This window comes from Mobula hypostoma, chromosome 3 (genome assembly GCF_963921235.1).
Source record: "Mobula hypostoma chromosome 3, sMobHyp1.1, whole genome shotgun sequence".
Lineage (NCBI taxonomy): Eukaryota > Metazoa > Chordata > Chondrichthyes > Myliobatiformes > Myliobatidae > Mobula > Mobula hypostoma.
Genome location: NC_086099.1, coordinates 37,432,171 through 37,452,180, shown reverse-complemented (window position 1 = coordinate 37,452,180; position 20,010 = coordinate 37,432,171). Strand labels below are relative to the sequence as shown.

At 41.3% G+C, this 20,010-nt stretch overlaps 1 protein-coding gene across 2 annotated transcripts in view; it reads left to right on the top strand.

Annotated features, from left to right (window-relative positions):
- Positions 1-20,010, top strand: part of LOC134343939 (potassium/sodium hyperpolarization-activated cyclic nucleotide-gated channel 1-like) — a 270,471-nt gene that overhangs the window by 27,522 nt on the left and 222,939 nt on the right. For both annotated transcript variants that reach the window (XM_063042899.1, XM_063042900.1), the window contains exon 2: positions 4,720-5,143. In XM_063042899.1, coding sequence (XP_062898969.1) covers positions 4,720-5,143 — 424 coding nt within the window. The remainder of the gene's footprint in view (positions 1-4,719; positions 5,144-20,010) is intronic.

Here is a 20,010-nt window from a genome sequence, read left to right as displayed (position 1 = left end):
AAACCATTGATTAGTCTCATGCAAGCAAATGATAATGAGGATCTCGTTGAACTATTACAGTCCTTGTGGTTACTATGCTCCTGCTGTATTTATTGGTAAGGAATATCAAAATATTGAGTTTTTTACAATGAAGCAAGTGTTAACACTGACTGCAATACAGCTTAGGAACAGGCCCTTCGGCCCATTATGCTGACGTTAACCATGATGCCAATCTATTCCCTACTTCCTTATTTGTCTGTCTGAATGCCCCTTAAATATTACTATCATATCTGCTTTATTGGGGAATGTAGTAGATGTAGTCCTGAACATCACAATAGTGTCTCCTGCTCCTCTTTAAGACAGTGCCATGGATTCTTTTATCTCAACATGAAGCATAACCTTTTGGAATTTATAGCACACATATCTGGGAGCTTCAAGATCCAATCATCAATTGGTAAGTGTCAATCATCTGACCTTCTCCATCCTGTGTCACGCAGAGCAACGTAGGCTGTGAATTGAAAGTGATTTTCTCACATTTTTTTGCCGTCCAATGACTGACCTGGGACACAATGTCAGAATATAGTGCTCTTTAAGATGATCCTTTATCTTGAATGATCAGTTTTCATTCAAAGTTTGGAAGTACACAAGGAATGGACATTTTGGTAAGGTTTAAAAAGTTAGAATGGAACCATACCTTTGCTAAAGTCAACATTTTGAAGTATCAACGATGACCATGCTCACGATGGAATGAATAGCTCATTATGCCCAATGTGATTTTCTTTGCCATCATGTATTTTCCATTTTGTGACTTATTACAGATCCATTAGTGCTCTATTGGTCACTTTGTTCAATATATTGGAACATTTGTTTCCATCGGGATGTCTGAAAGTGCGTGAGCTGAATCCACATAACTGAAGTAGATGTCATTGTGTATAGTGCTCTAATAATTCAAGCTATGTTTTCGCTGTTGCTTTGCATGTGAAGCCATGAACAATAGACATTAATAACTGAATGGCAGCAAAGGATGTCAAAGGCTGTTTCCACCGATGCTGGTGCATGTTTTAGCATAAGTGAAAAAAGAGATACTAGATGATTTTTGTTCCCCCTCCTGGCTTTGTCAGATCCACTGAGGTCCTTTGCAGGATTGTTATTCATTAATTGAATTTACACTCTTGAAAACTTGTGTTATTCCCTGGTCTGTTGAGCTCATTCCCATGGTTTGTGATGCAATTGTGTGCATTAGAATGTGCTGGTTGTTATCGCAGAGTAAATTAGCAACCATTTGAAATTGGCCAAAGTATTTCTGGTCACCATCCAAGTCAGCACAATCCGATTGGTAGTCAGGCAGCTAATGAGGCCATTCAGTGCACAGTGGCTATGTCCACGTTAGCAGATAGAAATTAGATTTTAAAGGTGGAACCTATGCCAAGCATTTACAACAGCACAAAGCAGTTGTCAAAGATAAATGTTCGTACATTGTGATTTAGGGGGAAAATCACCCTAATGAATTTTAAACAGTTTAAAAAAAATTGTTTCTTGATTACATTAATGTTACTCAATTGGAAACAAGTCATATTTGCGAAACTTAATTCAATGCTCATAAAATGGTGAAGTCTAATTTCAAGACAAATTTTCTCGTTATTTTTAAAGTGTGCATTTTACAATGAAGATAAATGTCCACCTCCTAAGAAGTAGCAGAATTGCTTTTTCTTTTGTAATATTGTGGAAACAAATGAAAACATTGTCTATAGAAATTATTTTTAATCTGTGCTATGTGAATGTATTGTAAAAACATAACGGAAAACGTCATGTCAGGTGTGAAGGCAGCACTTTCTAGTCATTAGTTTGTAAGTTATATATATTGAAATTGTCACTGTGCATAGATAAACATTACGAGTGCATCTGTAGAAGCTGTACTGGTGGAAAGCCAAATGAAGAGTACATATCCTTTATCACTGATGCAATATACGACGATAACAGATTTCTAGGAGCTTGATTGATTCCGTATCTTTTTTTGCTCTCAGAATACAGTCGATATATCATTTATATTACTGCTCATAGACCTGATTGTAGAGAGTATATATTTGCAATATAAATCTATAAAAGCACTGAAGTATTATTTCTGTGCTACTTCTGCTTCCTGCAAAGTGATTGTTGCATGCAATTAATTGAGTGATATCTTAGAAAATTAGTAATACTGGATTTGACTTGGAGTGACAGACTAGTTCCTCTGGTGGACCATGGGTACAAACACATTATCTGATGAACTAGATTGTTTCTTCAATAACAGGATACATGTGGTGGTGTGTTTGTCCAAGGTAACGCAGAGGCTGTTTTTGGCCTAATTGGTGCAAATAACAGATATGAGCCAGCAAAGTATTATGACAAATTTCCTACCCTTGTTACAACAAAGCAGTAATTTCCAATGCACTGCTTAATTCACTGATGTGGAGGTCACTGGATCCACATATCCTAATTGTTCATCCCTAAAGGTAGCATGTTTGTGCATATCTGAGGTTAGTTAAAAGACAATCTTTTGCTGTAGATCGGGAGTACAGTTTAACCAGACCTTTAAAAGATACCAGATTTCCAAATCCAATGTGTTTCTATAACAATCAGATGGAATCATTCTCAGTACCAGTACTAGCTGTTTATTCAAAAACTTATTGCATTTAAATTGCCTGGCTGCAATGGTGAGATTCATTCTCATTTCTCTAGATCAGTGGTTTGGGGGAAAAAAAAACAGAAAATGCTGGAAATACTCAGCATGTCAGGTAGCATCTATATAGAGAGAAAAAGAATTAACACTCTGGCTTGATAACACCCAGAGTATTTTGATTGAAATCAAACCTGTTTTAAGTTGCAGTGAAGAGGGATCACAGTAAAGAGCATGTTTCTGGATGAGAGTAGGAGTTCGGCATGGACTAGAAGGGCCGAGATGGCCTGTTTCCCTGCTGTAATTGTTATATGTTATGTATATATAGTGTGTGTGTGTGCGTGTGTGTGTATATGTATATATATATATATATATATGTGTGTGTGTGTGTTTTATATATATATATATATGTGTGTGTGTGTGTGTGTGTATAGGTTGTGGCAGAAATTGCAAGTGGAAGAAATCAAATGAAAATGTCAGAGAGGAAAAGAAGGGAAAACAATACTGAAATTGAACTAAAAATTGCAGCTACTGGAAATATGAAATGATAGAAAATGCTGCAAAGTTTTGAAGTGCTGAAGTAATCTTTTTGATTACCTTGAACATACTTAATTATTGGTACAACAAAAGTAAAGATAAGTATAAATTTACAAAATAAATCTCATTTTCATGGTGTGTCAAGAATATGAACATTGATACCAGGACAAAACACTACCATTCATTGGAGGGGAGGGGTGGGGTGGTCTTTGGAAGTCCAAATCTCTGATTAAACAATTCAATAAGCTTAGTGATATTTACAGACACAATAAAATAAAGTGCAAGATGCAGTGAATTGAACTTAGGATAAAACCTTGTTTCTTGACATATCATATCGCCACAATTGTGTAAATTAAATTTCTAAGTTCCTTGCTTAGAGTGGAATATGCTGTCCTACCCAGAAAAATTCCAGCTTCAATCTGTGCTGAACAGTAGTAGTCGGCAGCCGTCGATCCCAGGGGATCATGGGTTTGTTCTTCTGGTGGACTGTGTCCTCTCCGGGCAGGAAGATTTGAAGAGCTGGCTGTTGTCCATGTAGCGGGTTTCTGTTCTCCACGTCACTGATGTAGCTCAAGGGAAGGGAAAGCGCTAATACAGCTTGGCATCAGTGTCGTCGCAGAGGTTGCCAGAGTGAATTTGTAAACAATGTCAAACTGCCTTAGGGACCCCAGCTCCAGATTTCTTCCTTGGGGTTTACTCCTGAAACCTTTCCCATGGGTGGGTATGGCCGCAAGGCAGTGGAGGTTTAAAATCAAAGTTTTCTTTCTCCTAGGCGGGCTGCCGTCCAAGGCTGATGAGCCCCACCTGCTCGAAGCAACTGGTTTTGAGACACCAGTGGTCCGCCTTTGCCCCTTCTCTTGTCAGTAGAAACAGTTCCGCCGGGCCTAGTAGCTAAGCCACACACGAAGGCCAAGAGTTGGACTTGGTTGTCAGAGGCTGTTAAAGTCGCACACTGTTTGGAGCACTTTTTAGATAGTGGGAGCTTATCCACACCACCACCCATGGCTATGACAATCTTAGGAACCTATGCTAAGATAATCTGAAATGTAGATCAGCAATCCATAGTTGATCTCCATTTATGAACTTGAAGGAAGGGAGAGAAAACAGTTTAATTTCTTGCCCTTCACTATGTTTTAAAAGAGGTCCTGTCAGCAGTTATGGCTTTGACTTGCCAGAGGGAAAATAACCCTTACGTTAGGCAGTAGGCCAATCTTTGTTAATCCATTGGAAATCACAAGTGAGTTATCTTTTAAGGAGAATGACAGAAACTCCTTCAGTACAGTACACCCTCAGAAAAACTCTGGAATGTTAGCACGGAAAAGTTTATTAATAACTGTATTCCTGAAAACATCAGTAATATTACCACTGCCTGCAGTATTCCGTTTTAAACCTGAAGCTTGAAACAAATGCATTGGCATCTTTTCGTGGTGATTCATGTAGTTTAGTCCTCTGTTGCCGGTACCGAACCTAACCGTATTAGAAATAAAGAATAGGAACAGTTGTGGTTTCTTCTGCTTACTGTTTACTATTTCTCTCCTTTCTCTTAGGTTTTACTGGGACTTGATAATGCTGATGCTTATGGTTGGAAATCTCATAATTATTCCGGTGGGAATCACCTTCTTCACAGAATCAACGTCCACCATTTGGATTATTTTTAATGTTGCATCTGATACCTTCTTCCTTTTGGACTTGATAGTCAATTTTAGAACTGGAATTGTTGTAGAAGACAATGCTGAAATCATATTGGACCCCAAGGTGATCAAGTGGAAGTACTTGAAGAGCTGGTTTATAATAGATTTTGTCTCTTCTATACCAGTGGATTATATATTTCTGATTATAGAAAAAGGATTCGATTCTGATGTTTACAAGACTGCTAGAGCACTAAGAATTGTGAGGTTTACAAAAATCCTCAGCCTCTTACGATTATTACGGCTTTCAAGACTTATTCGATATATACACCAATGGGAGGAGGTAAAGTACTTCTTTATTTAATCTTACATCAAAGCACCATTTGTAGATCTGTTATGAAACACATTCAGTTATCTTTCTGGGTACATGTATTGTGTTGACACAAAAGGATTTTGAGATGGGAACAGGGCAGGGTCTAGATTAAGAGGTGATTATGAATTTGGCCTTACTGGATGCTCATCAGAGCAATCTTCCTTGTGAAGGTGGTCACACATTGGTTGGATTGCTGTAGAGAATCTCATTCAAATCAAACCTTAAAACGTGCCCTTGAGATAATGGAGAAGTGTCTACAGCTTTGTTTGAAGCTACTCCTCTTAAATCCAATTATCTCACTGCACTGAATGGAATTTTGAGTCTGAGCTGTTGAACTGAGTGCATCTAAAGTTACAATAAGAATTCTGCAGTGAAACGGTGTGTAATGGGGAGCTGGGAGCATGGGATCTTACCACAAGATGCAGAGTGTTGTTCGGCAAAAGAGAGCCTTTTAGAGCGACAGGAAAAAAATGGTCCTGTCTGGATCAGTAATGCTTGCTTTGCACCATTTCAAAAAGGATTATATTTAATGATTAGCAGGATCATTTTTCTTTTTACATGATTGGGTTGCATTGAGCTTACATAACATTTTCAAAAAAATCTTGATTTCATTTCAAAAAGTCCCTTGGGTAACATTTTCAGAAGGTTTCTCAATTCCGGCTATTTTTGTCATTTCTCAGTGGATCTGAGTTTCACACTGTGCCTGAATTCAATGATAATAGAAATTAATTTGAGAGATCTTATGCAGAGGGATGTAAAAGGAAATATAAACATCAAACTGGTTCAAGGCAGACGTTTCTGCAATGAACAGATTAAGCAATATGGCTAATAGTATCTGTTTTTTCTAATTCAACTTTTTGGATGCTGTTTGTTTTGTTTTATTGACCAGTTATTTTTTAATTGGTATGAAAGTAGTTAGTCTCTAAAGTTTATGGTCGCCAGCGTCTCTGAAGTTATATCCTGAGCCCAACACTTTGATGCAATTATGAAAAGTGCACTCTAGCAGCTACATTTAGTTCGGAGTTTGAGGAGAGTTGGTATGTCAGCAAATTTCCGCTGATGTACTACGGAGAGCATTCTGACTATTGCATCACCATCTGGTCTGATGGTACTAATTAAAAAGGGTCAGAAAATGCTACAGAGTGTTGTAAACTCAGCCAGCTCCATCGAGGCACTAGCCTGCCCACTACTGAGGGTATCTTTATAACACAAATCCTCAGCAAAGTGGCATCTATCATGAAGAATATTCGCATCCAGGACATGACTAGGTTCATTACCATTATAAATGAGGCGGTACAGGAGCCTGAGGGCACACATTCAACATTTTAGAAGCAGCTTTTTCCTCTCTAGCATCGGGTTCAGAATGGTCCATGATGCCCCAAACACTACCTTACTACTTCCTTCTCTATTTGCACTGTTTATTTATTCTTTATATATAATGCTTGTAAATCATAGTAATTTCTATACATTTCTTTCTCACTGAGACCTCCATTGGTCAAGGCTGACCATGAATGTTGTGTCCTAGTTGTCTAGATATGCAGTGCAACATGGAAAGCAATCTGTTTACCCATGTAGCCAGCTCCTCCTCTCTGTGCATCTGATGAACCCAAAGGAACGGCAGAAACTTATGCAGCTTGGCGCCAGCAGTGTCGCAGGAGATGACAGTCAACACTAAACTCAATGTAGGACTGCCTTAGACAGTCCAGCTCCGGATTTTCCCTTGGGGTTTACTCCCGAAGCCTTCCCCGTGAGTGGGTGTAGCTGCAAGACAGTGGAAGTTTGAGATTAGAGTTTCACTTCTTCTACATGAGCTGCCAACCACAGCTGGCAAGCTTCATTTGCCAAAAATGTCTGGTTTTAAGGCACCAGTAACCCACCTTTTCCCCTTCTCCTTTCAGTAAAAATGATTCTGCTGGGCTTAGTAGTTAAACTACCCATGAAGGCCAGGGGCTGGACTTGGTTGTCTGATGCTATTTGAGGTGCACGCATTAGGGGCATTTAATAGGTAGTGGGAGCTCTACATCATTACTACCCTCTGTTATGACAACCTTAAGGAACCATATTGCACTGTACTGCTGGGGCAAAACAAATTTCAGGACGTATGTCAACAATAATTATCCGCATAGAGCATTCAGTTCAGCATTAGTATGCACCCACTCTTTTCATTATCTAACAACATAAGTGCATTGCTATTTGCATTTTCACTGATTAATGTCCATAAATACACTTTCATGTGACAAAATACTTCCTAATAATGTTTATGCTTGGCTACCATGATACAATTTGGTGGCCAGACAAAGAACAAAAGACCAAGACAGATTATGCAAACAGCACAAAATATGTTTCCTAGAGATTTGTTAACTGGAGTTCAAACACTAAGCCAATCCTGACTAATCTGTCATTGCAATTAACATATACTGTATATAGTCTTGTGATAATAAAACCAATGTGCTGCATTGAAATGGTGTGGAACTACATGGGTAGATATATGACTGCGGCTTTGTGTGCAGATTTGAGCTATTGGTTCACTGCTGGCTAACTTGCAGAATGTGCAATCATTTGTTTCTTCATGATTGGAACTATCATTGACCCTGAAACACAGGGCGAAGAAAGCTGGGTTAAAAACCCAATTACTACAGGTAAAAGAGATGCGGGGGAGTTGCAGCACTAATCAGTGAAATATCACAGCTGCAATCAGAGGGGACATAATGGGAGGCTCAGAAAGAAGTCTATGTGGATAGAATTCAAAGATTGGAACGGTGCAATCACTGACACCCTCCCCCACCCAATATCTGCCAGGACATTGAGGAACAAATATGCAGGCAGATTAAAGAAAGGTTTAAAAATAATAATGTTGATGTTCTGGGGGACTTTAACTTCACTAATATAAATTGGGACCTTCTTAGTACTAGCTGTTTAGTTGGGGCAGAATTTGTTAGGTGCATCCAGGATGGGTTTCTAAAATCAATATGTAAATAATCCAACAAGAGGAGATGCTGTACTCGATCTGGTATTGGGGTTTGAGCCTAGCCAGATAATGGAACTTTCAGAGGGTGAACAGTTAGAGAACAATGAACACAACTCTTTAAATTTTAGGCAACACACATCAAAGTTGCTGGTGAACGCAGCAGGCCAGGCAGCATCTCTAGGAAGAGGTACAGTCGATGTTTCGGGCCGAGACCCTTCAGGCCTTAGCCTCTTCCTAGAGATGCTGCCTGGCCTGTTGCGTTCACCAGCAACTTTGATGTGTGTTGCTTGAATTTCCAGCATCTGCAGAATTCCTCATGTTTGCGTCTTTAAATTTTAAGATAGCTCTAGATAAAGATAAGTATGGACCTTGCAGAGATATTAAACTGGAGCAGGGCAAATTATGAGAGGATTAGGCAAGAAATAGGAGGAGTGAATTGGTGACAGCTGTCTTTGGGCAAGTCTGCATCCAACATGTGTCAAGTGTTTAAAGACCAACTGCACTGAGTACAGAACAGGTACTATATGTTCAAGTTAGAAGGAAGGATAAGGATGGCAAGGTAAGAGAAATTTGGATGTTGAGGAAGGTGATGAATTTAGGCAAGAAGGAAAAGGAAAAGTATGTAAAAGTTAGGAAGCTAGAATTCAACCTCTTGAGGATTATAAAGAAGCTGGAAAAAAAGACTCAAGAGGGGAGTTAGGAAAGACAGGAGGGGCTATGGAAAATGTTTGTTAAGTAGGATTAAAGAGAATCCCAAGGCATTCAGTAAATACATCAGGCCAAGAAGATAACCAGGGAGAGGGTGGGACCACACAGGGATAAAGGGAGGAAACTTTTGTTTTGATGTGAAGGATGTGGGTGAGAACCTTAATGAATACTTTACATCAGCATTTACTAAGAAGGACGGGGGGGAATTGAAGATCAGTGCCAAGACTTAATATGTTAGGACTTCAAAGTAAAGAAGGAATAAGATGCTTTAGATGGATAAGTCCCTACAGCCTGATGGTATAGACCAGCGGTCCCCAGCCTCCGGGCCGCGGACCGATACATTGCCGCGAAGAATGCAGCAGTGCAGCGGTAGCCGGAACGCACCCAGCACATCTTTAAGAAAAAAGCCGAAATGAACAAGCTAATTAATTAGGTGCCGGTAGCTTGTTCATTTTGGCTTTTTTCTTAAAGATGTGCTGGGTGCGTTCTGGCTACTGCTGCACCGCTGCATTCTTCGCAACAATGTGTCGGTCCGCGGCCCAGAGGTTGGGGACCACTGGTATAGACCACAGGTTACTGAGAGAGGCAAGAGAAGAGATGCTGGGGCTTTGACCAATAACTTTGTAGCTACAGGCAAGGCCCTGGAGGATTGGTGATTAACTAATGTTGTTCCATTGGCAAGCATGGATAATCCTAGAAACTATAGTTGGGTGAGTCTCACATCAGTGGAATGGAAGTTACTGGAGAGAATTCTTAGGGATAGGATTAATGAGCATTAGGAAATCCATTGCCTAATAAGGGAGAGCCAGGGTGGCTTTGTGATGGGCAAGTTGTGTTTTACTAATTTGACAGAGGTTTTATACGAGGTGACAAGGGTGATTGATGAAGGTAGAGCTGTGGATGCAAGGTGATTGACAAGGTCCCTCATGGGATGCTCATCTAGAAGATTAAGATGCATGGGGTCAAAGGTGAATTGGCTATTTGGATTCAGAACTGGTTTGCCCATAGAAGACAGGGTAATGGTCGAAGGGACTTATTCTTGCTGGAGGTCTTATATTAGCGTACCACAGGGATCAGTACTGGGGTCTTTGCTGTTTGTGATGTATATAAATAACTTGGATAAAAATGTAGATGGGTGGGCTAGTAAGTTTGGAGATGATAGAAAGATTGATGCTGTTGTGGATAGTGTAGAAGACTGACAAAGAATACAGCAGGATATCAATCAGTTGCAGATATAGGCAAAGAAATGGCAGCGAGAATATAGCCTATCCTAATATGAAGTTTTGGCTCTTGGTAGACTAAGTGTAAAGGGACAGGATACTGTTAAGGGCAAGACCCTTAACGATGTTGATGAGCAGAGGGATCTTGGTGTCCAAGTTCATAGCTCCCTAAAAGTGGTTACGCATGTTGATATAGTGGTTAAGAGGGTATCTGGCATGTTTGTCTTTAGTCCAGTTCAAAAGTCAGGAAGTTATGTTGCAGCTTTATAAACCTCCAATCACAAACAAGAGAATCTGCAGATGTTGGAAATCCAAGAAATACACACAAAATTCAGCAGTCTTGCTGAAGGGTCGTGGCCCGAAACATCGACTTTACTTTTTTCCATTGATGCTGCTTGGCTTGCTGAGTTCCTGCAGCATTCTGTGTGCATTGCTTTGTAAAACTCCAGTTAGATTGCATCTGGAATATTGTATACAGTTCTGATTGTCCCATTATAGGAAGGGTATAGAGGCTTTGGAGAGGGTGTAGAAGAGGTTTTCCAGGATGCTACCTGGATTAGAGAGCATTTGCCATAACAAGAGTTTGGACAACCTTGGGTTGTTTTCTCAGGAGCGATGGAGGCTGAGGGGAGATCTGGTAGAGTTTTATAAGATTACGAGGGGCATAGATAGAGTAGACTGATATAATCTTCTCACTAGGGTTAGAATGTCTAATCAGGGCATACATTTTAAAGTCAGGGGGTAATTTTTAAGGAGATGTGAGAGGCAAGTTTTTTTACACAGAGTGGTGGATGCCTGGAATGTTGGTACAGGCAGGTACATTGGGGACTTTCAGAAATGTTTAGATAGGCTCATGAATGTGAGGAAAGTGGAAGGATATGGACATTTGTGTAAGCATCAGAGATGAGTGTATTTGACCATTTGATAACTAAGTTATTTGGTTTGGCACAACGTTGTGGGCCAGAGGTCCTGTTCCTGCACCTGTACTGTACTGTTCTATGTTATACTGACGAGCTGTGGAAGCCACATAGCTGGGTGTATTTAAAATGGAGATTGATAGTTTCTTCGTTGGTATCGATGTCGAAGGTTACAGAGAGAAGGCAGGAGAATAGGGTTGAGAGCAGAAATACATCAGCCATGATGGAATGGTGGTACAGACTCAATGGGCCAAATGATTTAATTCTACTTCTTGGTCTTATAGTTTTATGGATTAGATCTTGGGTTCCTCCATGCCCCATTGAAATTTCTTGGATTTTACCCAATGGATGCATCTAGACCTGCATTTAAAGTGAGTCTAGGTCCATTATTGCCAGTACAATACATCAGGAGGAATGTTCCTGTTCATAGTTTTGTGAATACTCAGCATCAAATAGATTGATAAAGTAGGGGCCTGTCACTGAACATCCTTGCACTTGTGGCCGTGGTAGTTTAAAGATGTTTGCAACATGCTAGCTTGCCATCTTAAACAATCTGAAAGCCCAGCTGCTACATTTGGAGTAGAGTTTCTGTTTCCTATCTGGCATACAAGCACTTTGCTGAGCTCCTTATATTGTACATTTTGTGTGGCTCATCTATCTTTGGTGAATTGTTCAAATTAATTTTGCATTGAAATTGTGTCTCTCACAGGATATCAAGAAGCACTCACAAACAGGTCACTCATTCATGTGAATCACGCAGTTTAAAAAATTGATTTTTTTAATGCCTGTTTCATTTCAAAACCTGTCAATTTTGAAGATGACGGCTCTGTTTTTAAACATCAATTCATGCTTCTAGTGTGTTGGTTGTGGTGCTGCTGTGACCCTGGCATTGATATTGCTATCTTCCTCAGTCGCCACTCACTGATCTTTTTTCACCTGGAAAGGCAAGGGCTAACTGGACATGGCTTTTGCATAGAAACAGTGTCGCACAAACTTGATTGAACTTTTTGAAGAGATGACCAAGACGATTGATGGGGCAGAGCAGTAGACGTTGACTGTGAGAACTTAAGTAAAGTTTTTTACAAGATCCCATGTGGTAGACTGGTCCAGAAGGTAAGATCCCACAGGATCTAGAATGACCTGAAGCAATTGGACATCAAATTCGCTTGGTTGGCAGGAGTCAGGATGGTAGTGGAGGCTTTTTTTCAGAGTGCAGAACTGTAGCCAGTGATGCACCTCTCGGATTTGATGGGACAAATGGCCTGATATTTTATGGATTGGTGCTGGGTCCTCTGCTGTTCCCCATATATAAATAATTTGCATGAGAATGAGTAGATTGTGTTGTGAAGAAGTCATTTGTGGGGTGTAATGGCCTTCGTTGGTTGGGGCACTGAATGTCGGGTTGTTTTGTTGCAGTTGCTCAATGCATTGGTGAGATCAGATGTGGAATGTTGTGTATGCTTTTGGTTACCCGAGTTAATAAAATTATCATTAAGCTGGAAAGAATACAAGGAAGATGTGCAAGGATGTTGCTTGGACTCAAAAGCATGAATTATGGGCAGAGATTGAACAAGTTAGACTTTTACTTATCTGAGTCAAGGAGACTGAAGAGTGACCTTATAGCGGTGTAAAACATCATGAAGGGCTTAGATAGGATGAATGTACACATTATTTTTCCACCACGAAAGGAAATCAAAAACTTGAGGGCATGTGATTAAGGTGAGAGGAAAAAGATTTAAAAAGGACTCCACACAAAAGCAGTACATGTAATGAATTGCTGGAGAGAGTGGTTGAACAGGTACAATAACTACATTTAAAAGACACTTTGACAGATATATGAATCTGAGACAAACATGACAAATGAGACTAGTATTGATGAACATCTCGGATGGCATGAACAAGTTGGTCTGAAGGGCTTGTTTCCTTACTGCATTAGTCTAGGACCCTCTGATTCTATGACTCCAAGTGCAATGTGCTGCATTTTGAGGAGTGAAGCCAGGGGGAGCGTGTATGGTAAATGACAGGGCATCCGGACTCTCCTCATGGCACAAGGCCCAGTTTCTATTTCTGGAATTTTACCATGAAAGTGATGACAGACACTGAATAGACACCATTAATATTCGGACAGCAATATTCAATTGAAATATTAATGATGGAAAGATGTGTATTTGTGCATTTCCCAGCATTAATATCCTAGCATCTGTACATAAGGAAGAGGGTTAATACTAGGTCAGTTTATCTCTTTTAATGATCTCAGAGAAAAATGCAATGAAGAATTTGAGTGACAGATCATCTTGCTTAAGTTAAGAATAGCACAAGACCAGGAAATGCTAGTGATTTTTTTCAGTGAGACTGATGCAGTGGAGGTAACTGAAAGGCTTGATAAGGAAAGGTGAACGTTACTTTTAGAATCTTGTGCTGTCTTTGGATATTTTCCACTGCTGAACGCTGAACACCAGCCTTTCCAGTGATCATCCAGTCCCTGGGAAAATTAATCATTTAAAAAAATAGCAGTGATGCTGCTTCCTCCATCCAGGTTTATTATTGGCTTGGTGGTGACTCAGCCGCCAAGTGCTGAAATGAAGCCTGAGTTTTCTATGTCCAGTCATGATGATGCTGGAAAGGGAACCATACGTAATGAAGAATTTGAGCTCAAGGGAAAAATGTGCTGTTAGTCCTTGCTTACCAGTATTGGTATAAACCATTCTGAAATGATAAGTGACGTCTATAATTTCATGTACATTTCTGGTTCAAGCACAACATGGTAACGTAGTAGTCAGCATAACGCTTTACAGTACAGGCAACCTGGGTTCAATTCACGCTGTTGCCTGCAAGGAGTTTGTACGCTCTCCCCATGACCACATGGGTTTCCTTCAGGTGCTCCAGTTTCCTCCCACAGTCTGAAGATGTACCAGTTGGTAGGTTAATTGTCATTGTAAATTGACAATCGGTAGGTCTTTGTAAATTGTGATTAGGTTAGGATTAATATAGCGGATTGTCATAGTCATAGTCCTACTTTATTGATCCCGGGGGAAATTGGTTTTCGTTACAGTTGCACCATAAATAATAAATAGTAATAAAACCATAAATAGTTAAATAGTAATATGTCAATTATGCCAGTAAATTATGAAATAAGTCCAGGACCAGCCTATCGGCACAGGGTGTCTGACCCTCCAAGGGAGGAGTTGTAAAGTTTGATGGCCACAGGCAGGAATGACTTCCTGTGACGCTCAGTGCTGCATCTCGGTGGAATGAGTCTCTGGCTGAATGTACTCCTGTGCCCACCCAGTACATTATGTAGTGGATGGGAGACATTGTCCAAGATGGCATGCAACTTAGACAGCATCCTCTTTTCAGACACCACCGTGAGAGAGTCCAGTTCCATCCCCACAACATCACTGGCCTTACGAATGCTGGGTGGCATGGCTCAGAAGACCTATTCCATGCTGTGTTTCAATAAATAAATTGTTTTATTTTGCTGTTAAGAACGTCAGTCATTAACAAGAGAGAATCTGCAAATGTTGGAAATCCAAGCAACACACACAAAATGCTGGAGGAACTCAGCAGGCCAGGTAGCGTCTATAGGAAAAGAGTACAGCCGAGCTTTCGGGCTGAGACCCTTCGGCAGGACTGGAGAAAAAAAAGATGAGGAGTCAGAGTTAGAAAGAAGGGGATGAAGAAACACAAGGTGACAGGTGAAACTGGGGAAGGAGAGGGGTGAAGTAAACAGCTGGGAAGTTGATTGGTGAAAGAGATACAGGGCTAGAGAAGGGTGAATCTAATAAGAGAGGATAGGAGACCATGGAAGAAAGAAAAATAGGGAGGAGCCCCAGAGGACAGGCAAGGAGATAAGGTGAGAAAGGGTAAAAAGGATAGGGAATAGAGAAGAGGGGGAGGGGTGGCATTACCGGAAGTTTGAGAAATCGATGTTCATGCCATTAGGTTGGAGGCGACCCAGCTGGAATATAAGGTGTTGTTCCTCCAACCTGAGTGTGGCCTCATCGCGACAGTAGAAGAGGCCATGGATTGACATATTGGTATGGGAAAGGGAAGTGGAATTCAAATGGGTGGCCACTGCAAGATCCCGTTTCTTCTAGCAGACGGAGTGTAGGTGCTCAGTGAAACGGTCTTCAGATCTATGTCGGGTCTCACCGACATACAGGAGGCCACACGAGGAGCACCAAACACAGTATATGACCCCAACAGACTCAGAGGTGAAGTGTCACTTCACCTGGAAGGACTGTTTGGGGCCCTGAATGCTAGTGAGGGAAGAGGAATGTGGGCAGGTGTAGCACTTATTCTGCTTGTAATGATAAGTGCCAGGAGGGAGATCAGTGGGGAGAGATGACTGGACAAGGGAGTTACATAGGGAGTGTCCCCTGCAGAAATCAGAAAGTGGGGGGTGGGGAGGGAAAGGTGTGCATTGTGTTGGGATCCCATTGGAGATGGTGGAGGTTACGGAGAATTATGTGCTGGATGCGGAGGTTGGTGGAGTGGTAGGTAAGGACGAAAGGAACCCTATCCCTGCTGGGTTGGTGGGAGGATAGAGTGAGGGCAGATGTGCACGAAATGGAAAAAATGCAGTTGTGGGCAGCCTTGATGATGGAAGAAGGGAAGCCCCTTTCTTTGAAGAAGGAGGATATCTTCATTCTGGAATGAAACATCATGGAATCAAGGTAATGGAACAGCATTACCTTGATTCCATGGCCCATCATGTTGTGTCTCTGGGCACTGGGGTGGTACCCTAAATCTGTGAGGCCAGTGTAGTCAGGGGATTCTGCAATCTCAGAACTAAGTGGTGTTTATAGAGAGTTGGGATTCCAAGCATTATGAACCCCTACCTGAAAAATTCTTTTGACCTGAATCTTGCATGACAGGTGTGTTTTAAATGTAATGCGCATGTTTTTTTTTGGATGCTGATGTGTGAGCATCAGACATCAGCATCCAGCAATTCAAACTGCGGTTCAAGCTGACATCTACATCGGAAGCGACAAGATTGGACAAGTCTCCTCCTTTATATACCGTGGTGCAGAACTAAATGAGACAAACGAATGCAGCAAGGAAATAAGGTGAAGGCTAGCAAAGGCACGCACAAGCACTACCAAACTCTGGAACATCTGGAAAGTTAGATCTGTGAGCACTGACACCAAGATACGCCTCCTCAAGAGCCTCGTCTGGCCAGTAACCCTATATGGCTGTGAAACATCAACCCTAAAAGCAGCTAATGAAAATAACTTGACAGCATTTGAGATGTGGACATACAGACAGATCCTCAGGGTATGATATATTGAAAGGAGATCCAAGAATTTCATCCTAGAAAAGATTGGCATGAAACCAATACTTCTGGAAACCGTGATCCAAAGGGAACTTCGCTATTTCGGACACATCTCAAGAACTGATGACACACTGGAATGCACAGTGCTTGAAGGCAGAGTAGAAGGAAGCCACTCCCAAGGCGGACAGAGGACAACCTGGATCGACAACATCAAGAAGTGGACCAGCCTCACCGCCAGAGATGCCAGAGGTTTGACTGCTGACAGATCGCAGTGGAGGAAAGTGGTCGCCGAGGCTCTGGCAGAGTATGGCACATGATGATGATGATGTGTGAATTGCTATCCAGTCAAGGAATTATTATGTAGGTGTACAAAATAGTATGCCTTCCACCATGATGTGATGTGGATAGTTTAATACTTTTCTGATGCACTTAACTTCCTTACCCTGCATGAAATCCTATCAGTATACCCAATGGAAACTGGATATGTGTTCGTATAGAGAGGGAAAGGGCTTGTTAAGGTCAGTGAAGAATATTGCTATATATTGGACTGAGTTCCTTCATTGTTTTGTGTGTGTTGCAGAAGATTTCCAGTGAGTGCAGAATCTCTTGTGCCTCCAGACAGCTCTTCTTGCTGGTTTTGAAATTGGTTTCAAAAAGCAGTGGGGTTAGAAGGAAATTGAACAGTCAGGTCCTGGCTTTGGCACAGGAGTAGCCAGGATATGCAGGACCAGAGGTAGTGATCAGCTGTTTGTCCTTTGAATAAGTGAGGAGTTTTTCCTGTCCAGCCACAAGAGTTCAAAACCTCTGTGGCAGTTATTCTTCATGTCTCCTTAATGGCTAGAACTAAAATTGGAACTAAAAAATGGAAAAACTAAAAAGAAATGGTGGGAAATTGAAATAAAATGCAAAATCTTGGAAATAATCTAGAGTTCAGTCGTCAGCAGTGGGGCAAGGGACAGAGTTAATGTTTTCATCAAAATGTGCTGGAAATCCAATCTGCCTGTTTTTAATGTTATCAGAATGTAACAAAAGTATTTGATTCACTATTCTACAGTTATAGCATGCGAGTTATGATGGCATGTTCAGCATTTTCTGATTCTGTTGGAAAATCACGGTGCATTGAATTCATGTTCATATACTGCTTAATATCCATTTGAAGATGAGTCATTGCATTGCAGAGACACATCTGTGTACTTATCAGTAATAGCAGAATGGAACTGGCAATAATAATCTGATTGCCGATGACTGTTTATTGTGTGGGGGGAAATTACTCAGGAAGCTGGTGAATACTTAACCTCTGATCTGCTGTAGTAACAATGGAATTTAAAGAACTAGCAATGGTATATAGCAACATGTAACGGTGAAATCCGTCAGGAGGGCATGGTCTTGGAGTAATCCCAGAATTGTTTCCCCTTGTTGTTCTGCCATATGTTTCTGCAGGTACAAACTTTAGATGTTCAGGCTCAGTTTATGACCTAGAGCAGATCAAGAGTCAGATATTAATCAACATTTCATTCAGATTGAGGGCCCGCATCTGAAACCTAGTCTGTTCTCTCCACAGATACTGACTGGACTGGTGATTGCTTCAAATAATTGTTTCATTTCAGATATCTTAGCAACTCTTCTTTTCCCCCTCTCCACTGGGTTCCTCTGGCCTGGTTGACTCAAGGTAGTGCCCAAATCCAACATTTGCATGGACAGGTGGCCTTAACCTCTCGGGATAGAGGCTATTCTTCTCCAGTCCAAGTTGGTGATGTTAAGTGCTCAGAGTCAGAATTAGGTTTATTGTCACTGACATGTCATGAAATTTGTTGTTTTGGGGCAGCAGTACAGGTCAACACATTAAATATTATAAGTAAGAATAAAAGTAAAATAAATAATGCAGAAGAAGAATAGTAATACAGTGGAACAAACTCAAAATGCTGAAGGAACTAAGCAGGTCAGGTAGCCTCTGTGGAGAGGAATGAACAGTCAACATTTCGGGCCCAGACCCTTCATCTGGATCAGTGAAGAAGTGTCCATGGACCATTCAGAAATCGAAAATGGAGGGGAGAAGGGAGGGAACATTGACTCAGACCACGAGAGGCCTGCGGCGGGCATTTTCATGCCTTACAAGGTGCAGTTTGGAAGTCTATGTGGGGCGGCACTCCTCACACAGACACCAGAGCAATGTGTGATTAAGTGCCTTGCTCAAGGGCACAAACACACTGCCACACCTGAGGCTCGAACTAGCGACCTTGAGATAACTAGACGAACGCCTTAACCACTTGGCCACGTGCCCAAAGAGGGGAGAAGCTGTTCATAAAACAGTGAGTGTGTGTCCTGAGGCTTCTGTATCTCCTTTCTAATGGATGGTGAGGCTCCTTAGTGATGGATGCCACCTTCTTCGGGCACAGCCTTTGAAGATGTCTTCAATGGTAGGGAGCTGGCTGAGGCTCCATCCCTCAAGCAATTCTGTGTATCGAAGCTCCATACCAGGTTATGATGTAATCAGCAGGAATGCTGTTCACTGTAGGTATGTACAAATTTACTAGAGTCTTTAGTAATGTGCCAAATTTCCTCAAGCTCTTAATAAAGTCGAGTCATGGTTTGCCTTCTTCAGGATAGATCCTCTGAGGTGTTGATGCACAAGGACTTGAGCTGCTCATACTTTTCACCACTGACCAGTGAGTACCGGTGTGTGTTCTCCAAACTTCCCCTCCTTGAATTCTATAATCAGTTCCTTGGTCATATTGACGTTGAGTGCAAGATTGCAAGACAAATCAGAATCAGGTTTAATATCACTGGCATATGTTGTGAAATTTGTTGTTTTGCCGCAGCAGTGCATTGCAATATATAATAATAATAACTAATAAATTACAGTAAAAATATGTACAGTGTAAAAGAGAAAATTAGAATTAAATAAGTAGTGCAAAAAAAAGGAAAAAATACTGAGATAGTGTTCATGGGTTCATTTTCCATTCAGAAATCTCATGGGGGGGGGGGGAGGAATAAGCTGTTCCTGAAATGTTAAGTGTGTGTCTTTAGGCTTCTGTACCTCCTCTGAGATGTAGCAATGAGAAGAGAGCATGTCCTGGGTGATAGGACAACTAATGGTAGTTGTCACCCCTTTAAGACAACGCTGTTTGAAAGTGTCCTAGATGCTGTGGAGGCTAGTTGCCAATGAGGTTACGATTTTCTGCAGCGTTTTCCCAGTCATGTAAGACCAAAGAACTGATCGTGAACTTCAGAAAAGGTAAGAGGAGGGAACACGCATCAGTCCTCGTAGAGGGATCAGAAGTGGAAGGAGTGAGCAATTTGAAGTTCCCGAGTGTAAATATCTCTGAGGAACTAACCTGAACCCAACTTATTAGTGCAGCCACAAAGACGGCATGATGGTGGCTATATTTCATTTGGCGTTTGAGGAGATTTGGTACGTCATCAAAAGCACTTGAACATTTCTACAGATGAACCATGCAGAGTATTCTAACTAGCTACATCCTATCTGATGTGGGTGGGTGGGGAGGCTACTCTACAGAATCGAATTAAGCTGCAGAGAATTGTAAACTTAGTCATGGGTACTAGCCTCCATAGTATCGAGTACATCTTCAGGGAGCGATGCCTCAAAAAGCTGGCATCCATCGTTAACGAGCCCCATCACCCAGGTCATGCCTTGTTCTCATTGTTATTATCAGGAAGAATGTAGAGGAGCCTGAAGGCACACACTCAACAATTCAGGAACAGCTTCTTCCCCTCTGCCAACCGATTTC